Source organism: Thamnophis elegans, chromosome Z (assembly GCF_009769535.1).
Source record: "Thamnophis elegans isolate rThaEle1 chromosome Z, rThaEle1.pri, whole genome shotgun sequence".
Taxonomy (NCBI): domain Eukaryota; kingdom Metazoa; phylum Chordata; class Lepidosauria; order Squamata; family Colubridae; genus Thamnophis; species Thamnophis elegans.
This window is the reverse complement of record NC_045558.1, coordinates 95150775-95163435: the sequence shown is the minus strand read 5'-3', so window position 1 is coordinate 95163435 and position 12661 is coordinate 95150775. Positions and strand designations below refer to the sequence as shown.

The 12661-nt window shown below is 38.4% G+C and overlaps 1 protein-coding gene across 8 annotated transcripts in view; it reads left to right on the top strand.

Annotated features, from left to right (window-relative positions):
* Positions 1-7055: 7055 nt before the first annotated feature.
* FBXL20 (F-box and leucine rich repeat protein 20) overlaps positions 7056-12661 on the top strand; it is a 61515-nt gene continuing 55909 nt past the window's right edge. For 2 of the 8 annotated variants that reach the window (XM_032235813.1, XM_032235814.1), the window contains exon 1: positions 7122-7568. In XM_032235813.1, the coding sequence (XP_032091704.1) occupies positions 7143-7568 (426 nt within the window). In that variant the 5' untranslated portion in view covers positions 7122-7142. Of the gene's footprint in view, positions 7569-8409; positions 8593-9694; positions 9814-12416; positions 12436-12661 lie in introns of those variants that run through there. The other 6 variants (XM_032235817.1, XM_032235821.1, XM_032235819.1 and 3 more) reach the window with 6 other exon arrangements.

Below are 12661 nucleotides of genomic sequence, written 5' to 3'. Positions count from 1 at the left end.
TACTTTGGGCCTAAAACAGCCTGAAAAACGCCCCCAAAATAGGCCATTTTCAGACTGTTGTTTTGGGTGTTTTCACGCCAGAAACAGCTTGAAAATGGCCTAAAAGGCCTGAAACCAGCGTGAAAAAGGACCTGTTTTTTGGCTGTTTTTCAGGCCGTTTTCTAGTGCTCTGGCACCCACGAAGACCAGTTGGCCAGTGTGCATGTGCTTGCCGGAAACCAGAAGAGCAGCTGGCAATGACGCGTGCCCACTGAGAGGGCTCTGCAAGCCACCTCTGGCACGCATGCGTGCCCACTGAGAGGGCTCTGCAAGCCACCTCTGGCACGCATGCCATAGGTTTGCCATCACGGATATATACTAAGCAAAAAGACAGTCAAACTTTTGACAATTGAATAGATTCTCACAGAAACTTCTTCAATCACTTAATTGAAAGGGAAAATAGGGTAATTAGCATAAATTTGAATGCCATTTTCAGGATTTCATATATGAGTTTGCTAAAGCAGAGCTTTTTTATTTTTTGGTAAGCCGTTTCATTTATAGGAGATGACGCTCTTTTCTAGATTAGGGAGGAATCTCTATATGTTCTGAACCTGTGGTGTTTTCAACATCTTTTTCCCAGGCTCAGTGAAAATGACTATGCAGCTTCTTCTCAGAACAGGTGGTCTCGAAGATATCCAGGTCCCAAACCATTTAAGGCTTTACAGATAATTGGATAGATAATTATTATTACATAAATAAAAATGTAGGACAGTTATCTGCATAAGGGATAATTTATAGAATATTTACCTCTATAATGGAGGCTGTAAGATTCCTTCAAGAATTAGCTTTGTACTGCAGGGTATGGCAGATTATGGGAAAGCCAGGAGAGATTCAGTTGAATGCAAATTTCAGAAAATGAAACTCAGTTGGCTGCTAAGAGAAGGGTGGGAAAAGGTGTTTCAAAGAGGCTCTGCCTTAATTAACTTGCTATAAATGAGACTGATAAATTCACATTAGGGTTTGCAATATTCTGCAGTATTAGTTTAGGGGATCATAAACTAATATTGATAGGATATTGATAGGATATGAGACTTGACTCAGGAGAATTTGTGTTGGGCCTGGAGCAACAAATCATTGATCTAATGGGTGCAGAGGGATTTACAAGCATGAACAACATACAGTAAGCACAACACAGCAACCACCATTACTATTCATTTCACTTGTATGAGAAGCAGTAATAGAACCAGTCTGGGAAATAATTAGGACTTGCATCATTTGCAGAGCTAAACTTCCGGGAGCAGTGGCTGTATTTAAAGTAGGAAGCTCACCAGAGTGACTGATTAAGATGACAGGACTTAACCTAAAGAATTGTACAAAGGTTCTGTGATGTAAAGACCATCTAGGATTTTATAGGGTTGTGTAACAGTAAAAAAATATTGGAGAAGAACCAATGTGAACAGCACTGCCAGATTTCTATCTTCCACATATTATCAGTGGAAGAGTCTAATTTGTTAGTCTCTCAGAATCATGGCAACACTATGCTAGTGGTAAAAGTGGCACATGTTTATTAATAAACCCTAAATATAGGCAGGATATAACTAGCTTTTTGCTATTTCCTGCAGAGCAATCCCATTCCTCTCCAATACCCCAGTGGCAAATGACCTCAGCCTATAATTGGCATATATTATGTCCACTTATAATTGATCTGCCAGAAGATGAACAGTATTACCTATCATATATAAGCCTGGTTTCATGAGAGTGTTTCATGAATATCACTTTTACAAAAAAGTTGTCTTCCCAACTTTCAGGCCCTTGTCATCAATTTCAACAGCAGGAAGGAGGAACACACAGGAAAATCCCTTTCTGAGGCCCTTGGTTTAATTTCTAAGGATTGGTATTAGAATTACCTCGCCTGCTGATATTAATGCAGATGATTTCAATCTCTGGGGCTAGGAAGTGCTAGTTTTCATGGCCCATATGGCAACCAAGGCTTGTTGCAGGTAATATCAGGTCCACTGTACACAGATGCTTTCATATTTAGTAATGTGCTTCCCTAAAGCTGTTATTTAGTGACCTACTCAGATCTGTTTCTGGTTCAGATAAGATTGGCCCCCAAGACCTTCACAAGGTAATTAGGCTGATAATAATTACCTGCTTTAAGGTTTTATGAATTTAAAAGATTCTGCTAGCCATTTGGCGAACATTTCAACAACCTAGGTATTGTGGAGTTCCAGGAAATGTTAAGACAGAAATGATGCCTGCAATCCACGTCATTCATTCAGATTTATCAATATCTTCTCTTCATGGGCAGAATCAATATTAGTTATTAGGGCAATGCCTTTTCATATTAATTTCGAATTCCTTTTGGCTTGTGAATTCCGTCAAAGTCAAAAAAAGTTTGTTAATATGTCCCCTGCCACATTTGGCTGGATCCATGCCTTATCGGTCCTTGCAAATAGTATAGGAGTGTCAGGTTAGCTAGATCACATAAATGTATTTGGGGGAAAAAAGCATCTTTGGGATGATTTCTATAACTAAGCTTCATTTCTTTGAGACCTTGATGGACTTATATTGTAGCGCTTCTTTAAGAAACCCTTCCTAGATTCCTTAATTGTCCTGTTCCTAACCTTCCCTTTTTAGGAAAAAAAATGTAAAGCTGAAGTGAGAGTACAAATGCTAAGCATCCTAAAGGGAAGTGGATTATCTAGATTCTAGATCTTTTACAGTCCAGGTTCAGGCTTGACATAGGACAAACACTCCATTGATCTCACCACTTAGCAATGTGCTCTACATGCAACTGCATTTAAAGTAACCCAGAAACTGCAGCTGATACAAAATTCAACAGCACTAGATACATCAGAAGCTTCATGCCAGTGTTGCTGATTCTGCATTGGTTGTCAGTAGGTGTTCAGGTGGAGTTTAAACACTAACTTGGTAATTTGGTTGAAAAAGTGCTATATTCCTTCAGGTCTCCTTTTTTCAACTAGAATTGAACTAGATCCAATAAGTATCACAAAAAAAGTTTCCTTATAATTTTCCACTACTCTAAAATCAGGAGGGTGAGGTCAGGATGATGTTCTTCTCTTTTTTTGGCCCCTGTACTGTAGAACAACTTTCTCTTTCTGCAATGATGTATCTTCTTTTCTATTTTCTTTAAAGAAGAAAGTCAATTCTTTTTCCATTTTCTGAACAAAGTCTTTCTCTTTTAATTCAGTATTATTTAATGTCCATCTAGATCTTATCCTTTGGCCTTTCAATTTAATTGTAATTGGATTGTGATCTGCCCAGGTACTTGTTTCAATCTCAATTTCCTGTACATTACAGGTCAGTTCCATTGTGGCCCATACCAGAACAGCTTTCTCTTTGTAGTCAGATATATCCCAAACTGTTGGTCTTCTGTAAATATGTTAAAACAGAAAAGAGCATTTTACTAAATGTCCTAGTTTCAGGGTAAGAATATTCCAGAGTTTGGCCCAAAGAACGCCCACCTCTGAGTAGATTGCTTTTACAAAACTTCATACACATGGAAAGGCTTCCTGGATGATATCAAGTTACTTACCAGATCTAAATTAACAAAAGCAATCTGACAAGTATTTGAGTTCAAAGTTGCCTAGGGCTTTATATGTCATAACCAAACCATCAAATCAAACCAGATTACCAGAATACATAATTGGCAGAAAAAAAGCTGTGATCTTGAAGGAATAGAAATCAATCCACTGTTAAGAAATATTTTTAACAATAGTAATCGAGCTGCCATCAAAAGCTTCTTTTCCACCCCCTTCCAAATGCAGAAAGATATGGATTTTCCCCAAGGATGCTTGTTTCTTAGATACACTTGAGAATGAACATCAGATTCAAAACGGGATATAATTAGAACATGTCATATTACTCATTTCTAAACAATTTGGGAAGGGAAAGTTGCTTTGTTTGAATGTTTACATGCATCATATATGCCTTCAACAGTATCCCACCAATAATGACAATATCACAACTTTAATGCACATTACACTCAACAGCATACTGAAATTAGAATTTAGTCAAACAGTAATATGAGGGAAAATTAATTTCTTTTTAAAAAAGCATCAAAGTAATTGATAGCAGCATACAGTGTACAAAGAGTAGCCCATGGTTAGATAGGGGCAAATAAACTTAATAATAACAGCATATATTTTGTGAGTGAGGTAAACCTCATGCTAATGAGATAAATCTGTTCAGTTTAGAGTTCTTGTCACCTTCTTATGATTAGAACATTGGCAAAGAGAAGTTCAATTATATGTCATCCATGTGACCTCTATTCTCTAAACCAGACTTAAATTATATTATTTCAAATGTATTATGCAAAGTCCTAGCTCTCTGGAGAAGGTTGTAATATTGGGAAAGGTGGGAGAAGAAAAAGACAACCAAGAGAAAGGTGAATGGACTCAGTTACAATGATGATAAGCCTCAGAAGCCATGAAAAACCAGGTTAGGGGAAGATCATTGTGGAATAAATTATATAATCACTAAGAGGGGACCTCAAGTTGATGATACATAATTATTAATCAGAATGCTCCATTATGGTTGAGGCAATGACCATTCCTTTACTCCATGTCTCAAGCTAGAAAAAAGTTTTATTTTTCTGTCTCAAATTTTTATATATTTTATATGGCTATAATAAGTAGAACTCTGGTGACACAGATGCTCCACGGGGATATGATTGAATATGCGAAGCCACGAGTAAAAGTACAAGTTCACATTCTCATCACCTATCACTGATGAAGACAATTAGAAAAGTTTAAAGAAGCTGATGGGAGTTGCCTGAAATGGCAAAATTGCTCAAAGAAAAGAACATAAATACTTTTGTTTCCATATGAAAACCACTTCTGAACTTCATGCTTGATGTGGAAAAGAATGAAGTTTTGATTCTCGGTTTTACAGATTAGACTGATAGGATTTTGTAGAAATGGTTCATACTTTTATGGTAAAACAAAAAGTTGTGATTTGTTGTTAATGCCTTATTCTACTGTAACAGAGTCGGAAGTCAATGCTTCTTTTTCTTTTTCTTTCCCTATCCTTTCTCACTTTTCTTTCCCTTTCCTCTTCCTTCTCCCTGTCCTCTTACTTGCTTTTGTATTTTGTATTTTATAATACTTTATAACCTAATAAAACATATTAAAAAAACTTTTGGATAGCTGATGGTTTTGGGCTATTTTATGCAAACACATTATACAAGTATTCCTCATTGTTTAGTGATCAAAGTTACAACAGCACTGAAAAAAGTGACTTATGAATGTTTTTCACACTTACAACGATGTTAAGTATTCCCATTACCTCGTTAAAACACTTGGCAACTGGCTCATATTTATGACAGTTACAATGTCTATGGATCATTGATCTCTTTTTATGACTTTCTGACAAGCAAGGTCAATGGGGAAGCCCCATTCACTTAACAACTGGGTTGCTAACTTATCAACTGCAGTGATTCACTTCACAATTGTGGCAAGAAAGGTAATAATTCACTTAACAAATGTTTCACTTAACAGACATTTTGGGCTTAATTGTGGTCATAGATCGAGAACTACCTGTATATGATTTTGAAGTTTTATATAAATATGTCAGGCAGGAAGAATTAGAACCATGAGTAAAATTCTGGTTAAACTAATTTATTTCTCATGCCTATATACACAAGAATCTAGTCAACTAAGATCATGTCTAGCACTAATGTTACCTAGTTTGGGTAATGAAATGTCTGCAAGAAAATAACCAAGCTCAAGAGCAGTAAGGATCCTTCATTTCAACCCTGAGTTTCAAATATCCTCCATATTGGCAACTAAAATCAGCACTAAATTGGTGCTAACATGAATAAAATTACATCTGAATTCTGCTAATTCTTATCTAGTGTGAGTTTAGTTTTTACAACTATGGTGCCAAAATGGTCAAATCTGTAATTTTGATGGCTCACTGTATGCACACAATAGGATTTTTGTTTAGATTCATATTTTTATACTATGGCTGCTAAGTGTGATTAGATTTCTAATTCTGATCACTCACAGTATGCAGGTCAATGGCCTCTGTGATTTGATGTTGGTTTTTAAAATGACTTCCATTTAAAAACCATTTGAAGTCAAGATGCTCACTAACATGATCCGTGCTTTTGAGTAATGTGAAAAATTGTCAGACACATGATTGTCAGAATTTAGTATGCAGAAAGATGTGATCTATAATGTTATGATTTGGTATGGATCACATGTAGAATTTTTTTTTTTGCACTATGGCACAGCAAAAAGTGCTGACTCCATTATTGAGATATTTAATTATGGGTAGATAGAAGTGTTTTGTGATTTGCTAGTACTTTCATGAGGATACAAATAACAATTATGGCTATTCATGATCATTTAATGCCTCATAAACATCCTGAATTGTCAGATACATTATTGCAATTTTCACTGCATGCCAGCAAAGAGAATCTGTAATAAAAGCATGACTTCATATTAATCCCATGCAAACTGACCTATGCCTCTGCTTCATGTAGCACTCTAGTACAATAGTCAGAGTCATGATTATTTGGGGTGGGGGTGAGTTCCTTGCATGCATACAGCTGTGCTCTTTTTTTTAATGGTGATTTTATGTGGGTTCCATAAATTTACACTAGGATCATATACAATCCAGGGAAAACTTACATTTTTAATGTGCTCAATCATCAATTGGTACTAGCTTCTTTATTGAACAATGAATTAATATTCATGAATAAACTAGTGGCTTTATTTAGAACTCAGTTAATCATAAAGCCAGATCTCAGATTTCAGTCCTCTTCCACTTCCATCTGCACCGTAGAGTGAAACTGAGATATAGTACATATTAAAAAGTACTGTACAGAGAAAATGCCTATTACACGTAGGCACGGAGGAAACACGTACATAACTTAGTGAGCACGTAAAGAATAGGTGGGCATCCCTAATATCTGTAGGGGGTGGGAGGAAACCCGCATCTACCTCGGATGGGGCTGTAGCCTCTGCTGCATCGGCTGCAAAGATCAAAAGGGAAGGAAGAAAATAATAATAAAAAACAGGCACCTCCGCCCTCTTCCCCGTAGCAGGCACGCGCCCACGGCCACTCGCTCCAGAGCGTCGGGAGCGCGCGCGCGCGCCTCTATTCCCCTCCTTCGTCTGCGCCGTCCTCGGCCAATGAGCGGCACTGTTGCTGGCAGGTGCGGCGTGTTTTTGTTTTGGGTAGAAGAATTAGTTGTAGTCGAGGAAGGCCAAGATTCCTTATTCTCTCCCTCTCGGAGCGGCGCGTGCCGGGAACGAGCTCCCGCTGGCCAGCAGCCTCACGCGCACCGAGAGCTTGTCCCCTGCCGCTTGGCCTTGGGAGGAGGAGGAGTGGTGGTGGTGGTGGAAAGGAATACGGCTCCTCCTCTCTCGCCATCCCCCTCCCGCGGCGAAGAGGGAGGACGACGGCCAAGCAAGCGACCGAAGCCGCCGCGCCAAAGAGGTGGGGGGCCAGGTCTGGCTCGGCCTGGCCCGGCTTGGCTTGGTCTCGCCCGAGCTGACCCCCGCCGGGCCTCAGCCATGAGGAGAGAAATGAACGGGGTCACTAAGGGCCGGTTTGAGGTGAGCAGATGACCGGTTGGCTCCTTGGAAGTTTTTTTGGGCTGGCGGTGGTGATGGTGGGGAGGGGGGAGAGGCTTTGTTTAGTGTGCGGTTGAGGGGGGGATTGGGGAAGGGAAGAGATCTCCTTCCTGGAAGGTGCTGCCCTTTCTGCCTCCCTTCCCCATGAAGGGCGGCGGCGGAGCAAGGGCCGTACGTTTTCTTGGACGAGTTGGGGCGAGGATGAGGGTGGGTGGGATGGAGGGAGCATACACGGGTGGAGGAGATGTCCCTGGGTCGAAGGCTGTCATCTCCCTCTCTGCCTGTCCGGCCAAAGAAAGAGAGTTCGGTTGTTTTTCTTCCCCTAAGTAGATACTGAGAGGTGGGGAGTCTTTCCTCTCTACTCTCTTCGGAAGAGACCCTATGGCCTTGCCTGCCTGCCTGCTTCTCCTCTTGGCAAACACAACCACCAAACCAAACGACGGTCAAGTAAACGCCTCCGATTGTGGGTCGAGGTAGTCCGATTACCCAGAGGGAGGTGCCGGTGCGGCTGCTGCTTTTTTTTTTTTTTTTTACCGCCGATGCGCCGGCCCTGCCTGGAAGGAAGAGGCGGCTGCTGGTGGCGGCGGGGGAGGGGAGGCGGTTTCATCCGTGCGTATCGGGGCCGCAGGAACTGCTAGGAAGTCTTTGGAGTTGAGGGTGGGGAGGGGAGGGGGAGGAGGAAGGGTGCTACTTCGCACTGAGTTTTCCTTCCCATTCGCCCGCCCTCCTCCCCGCAACTCCGGCCGGAGGGGAGGAGCCAGTAGAGGAAGGAGAGAGGCGGTGGACGGGGAGGAGCCTGAGCGCTTTAGGGTTTGTGTGGAGTGGAAGTCCCAGGGTAGGGCCGCCGTCTTCGATTGCGGGATTCCCCTTTGGTAGAAAAAAAAATACATATTGTTGTTTCGGAGGGGTGTGGTGGATGGAGGGTTTGCGCCGGGAGACGAGTGCAGAAGAAATAGGTTGTGGATACGTCAACCAGGACAGAAGGGGGATCGCACGGAGCATGCAGGTTGTTTCTCCTGTGCTTAATGATAGCTAGTGGTAGTCAGATACTTAAGCAGGGGCCTGCTTGGTGGCAGGAATAAAGAGGAGAGGATGTGGTGGAAATGCGTCTATATAGAAAGCCCTGTAGAATGATTAAAAAAATATTATAAAACTGCTGCTTCTGCTTCCGCCATATCCTCGTCTACCACGTATTTTTCACCAATCAGGGGTAAAGGGAGGGGACGTGCTGTGATAGAGCAAAGACGTGTTGAGGAACCGTATAATGTATCATGTACGGGGTTTTGGGGTGTGTGTGGGGAAAGGGGCAAAAACTATTTGTATTAAGAAAACAACCGGAGATTGAAGTTATGTCTAACGTTAATGTTGGGGTTATGTAGATGAACAAGTATAGTATATGAAGCTTATGTAATTACTGTATAGGTTAATGAAATGAGAGCAGCTAGTACTTTGAATGATATCCTAGAGGATGTATCCATTACAGGTATTAATTAATGTATTTGCATCTTTATATACAGATATGTGATTGTGATTTTAAGAGTTGTGGTGCTTACAACTCTTTTAACAGCAAGTACAGCTATTTTCAGGATGTATAGTTGATCATGTCAGTTTAAAATTGTGCAAAGCAAATGCCAAACAGCTATTTTACAATAAGAGAGCAAATGACTAGTGTTTAATATCAGATTGGTCAAAAGCAGAATAATCTAGTACTATTGTTGCTTTTCGTTTCATGAGGTTGTGAAAAAGGAAGAAGTCCAATACTTGGAAACTGAAGGAGAGGGATTTTGGAAGGGGAGCAATTCAAGAATAAACAACAAACTATTCAGGAAAACATGGCATGTAATCAGAATAATCTGGGACTATACAAAAGCACCTTATTTTAACCAGTTACTGCCAGTGCATTATTGTGACAAATATCTTTCCTCCAATTTGGCTCCTTTCTGAATTGGCAGAGAAATAATATGGGAGTCACAAATTTTATTTCTTCCTTATTTTTCTTATTTTTGTATTATCTTTCATGAATATAAAGCAGCAATAATTTAAGTGCAATAATAGTAGTCTTGCTTAGAAACTACAACTCTGAACATTATTGCTTCTTCATTTTGTAGTTTAGAAAGGAAAAATAAAACTAACCAAGTGTTATAAAAAGTATTTAGCACCAGATGATAAACCTCCAAACATGAAAAAGAATATCTTCGTCCAGAAATTGGCTGTTGGATTAAGACAGGTAATACTGTGTTTTGCTTTTATTTTCCTACTTTATACAACTATTAAACTGCATGTTGATGCAAGGAACAAATAAAAAGAAGAGATGGTATATGCATTGAATTAAATGTCACAAATTGCATAATATGATGTCACTAGGTTCAAATTCCAACTCAAAAGATAGAACCTTGTGGTTAGCATAGAATAAGCTTCCACCCCATACATTTAATATTTTGTTCAGTTTCAGCCACCTTGCCTGAAAGAAGAAAGTGTGCAGGACTAACAATCTTTGAAAGAGAATTTAGCTGTTTAAACTGTATCATTTCAGCATTTTAAAATTTGAAATGAGTTAGAGAAGAGAGCCATGCTGACTCAGGAATTCTGGGAGTTGAAGTTCACAAGATATAAAAGGGCTATAGTTCCCCACCTCTGTCCTAAGTGTTTTGGAAATCAAATATATTCAAATTTGTTGGTCTTAATTTTGCTTTGCTTGTAATACAGTATTCTTATTTTAAAAAGGATATGTACAGTATAGTTTGCAAAATGAATTCATCTTATTATAAAAGGGAACTGGAGACATTACCATAAATCAAAACAAAAACTTTCTAAGGGAAAATACATTATTAAAAATACAATATATTTATTTAGTAAAGTAGAATACAATGAAAATTTGTCGCTATAAAAATCAGCTTTTATGCAGAAAGTATTTGAGTTGAATAATTAAGTTGAAAAAATTGAAAATTATCTTGAAAACATTTCTATTACTGTTGTTTTTCTATAAAAAGTTTTTCATTCTCAGGTATATCTTTTATCATTAAATTACCTAGCAATAATATAAATAAACACTGTGTAGGCTAAAATGGGAAACTGGAATGAGTATAATACAGATAATCTTCGACTTACAACAGTTTGTTTAATGATCGTTCAAAGTTATAATAGCACTAAAAATAGTGACATGACCATTTTTCACACTTACTACCAATGTAGCATCTCCATAGTCACATCAAAATTCAGATGCTTGGCAACTGTCTCATTTTTGAGGGTTGCATTGTCCCAGGGTCTTGCGATCACCTTTGGTAACCTAACAGTGGAGAAGCCAGAATTCACTTATCCAGGTTGCTAACTTAACAACTGCAGTAATTTACTTAACAACTGTGGCAAGAAAGATAATAAAATGGGACAAAACTCCCTTAACAATTGTCTTACTTAGCAACAGAAATGTTTGGTTCAATTTTGGTCGTAAGTCAAGGACTATCTGTACTAATCAAATCAAAGTTGTAACATGCTTTCTTCTAGAATCCATCTTGAGACAGCTATTCATTAGGGCCATTTTCAGAACCAGAATACAGTACTTCCTTAGATAAAGATGGTTAGAAATAGAAGGATGAGAATATGCACAATGTAAATTGGGTAATATCAAGAGATAAAATAATTTACTTTTAATGAGTGGAAACTAGAAATGGGAAGAAAAGTTGGAAGTAATTTAAGAGGTATTTCTGGAGAAAGCAGTTGTGCATACAATTCTTCAAACATGCTAACATTGATATGATGCTAACATCAATATGACAACAGGTTGTTCTGCCCTTGCTTTTTAAAAATTCTGTACTATATATTTTAAGTCTATATTAAATTTATACCATTCAATTTTTGCAAGCATTTCATTGTAAATAATTTCTAAATAAATCTTTGAATATGTATGATTTTCACATTAAGCCATACTTAATGCACTGATTCTAATTGCCTCCTCAGATCAAAATTACATTTAAGCAGTTTAAATGTTGGGGGAAAATAAATAGGATATTATACATACACTGCATATGAAATGGTCTCCATCAATTTAGAATTGCAGAAAATATTTTGGAATTTTCCAAAAAATATGGAGACTCTTGGTAGTCGGATCACAAATGTGATCATATACTGTATGTCCAATCTGACTAAGAAAGAATTGCATACCGTTATAATGACCAAAATTCTCAATTCCAGTAAAATGTAACCTAAAAGCAACTGCATTAATTCAGTCATAAAACAATGTAAGGATAATTCTTTTAAAAACCCTAGTCTTTAGGAGAATTATTAATTATTTATAATAATAAGCCTATAGAGTACCACATTATGGCTAAATAGAAAGAAATTTGCGTGTAGGGGGACCGGGGAAAAAAGGTAATATAGATGTATCATAGAAACAATTAATACATTTGAAAATTATTGATGAGCAAACAAAACACTATTTGACCGGGGTGGGTGGGGGGAGAACTAACTTAAGTGATCCTATGTGAACTTCTCTTGGGAAATTGCCAGCCAGGCTGGGAGGAGGAATCTAGCTTGGAGTCTGCGCAGTCACAAATATCATAAGTGTGACCTCCCCCAAGATCTATGAAGCCTTATCTTGTTGTTCCCAGAGCAAGGTAAGGAGTCTGGTGAGATTCTTCTAGCAGAAGTGGTAGATTATAGTTACTGACTTTTCTTATTCCAAGTGACTCTTGTTGCTTGCATCTAATAACTTCAGAGTTATACAGATTTTCAGGCATAGGTGCTAAATTGAAACATTGCATAGTGCTAGTAGAAACTTGATATATTTCCAGATTCTTGACTGAACTTCAGAAGACTTTGGCCTGTAACAACTAGACTTTCATCAAGGAAAAAGGTATTTATATATGTTCCCTGAAATTAAGAAAGTGTCAAGATACAGTAGTAATAGATATTTTTGAGGAATTTTATTCTTTGGCTCTTGAAAGAGACAGAGATAGCAAAGACAATTTTATATAGTTATAATGTAAAATATATACCCTGAGAATTTTTTTCATGACCCGCATCTCATAAATCAAATATAAAAAATTAAATGGCCCAAATGAGCAATATAATGGGACAGT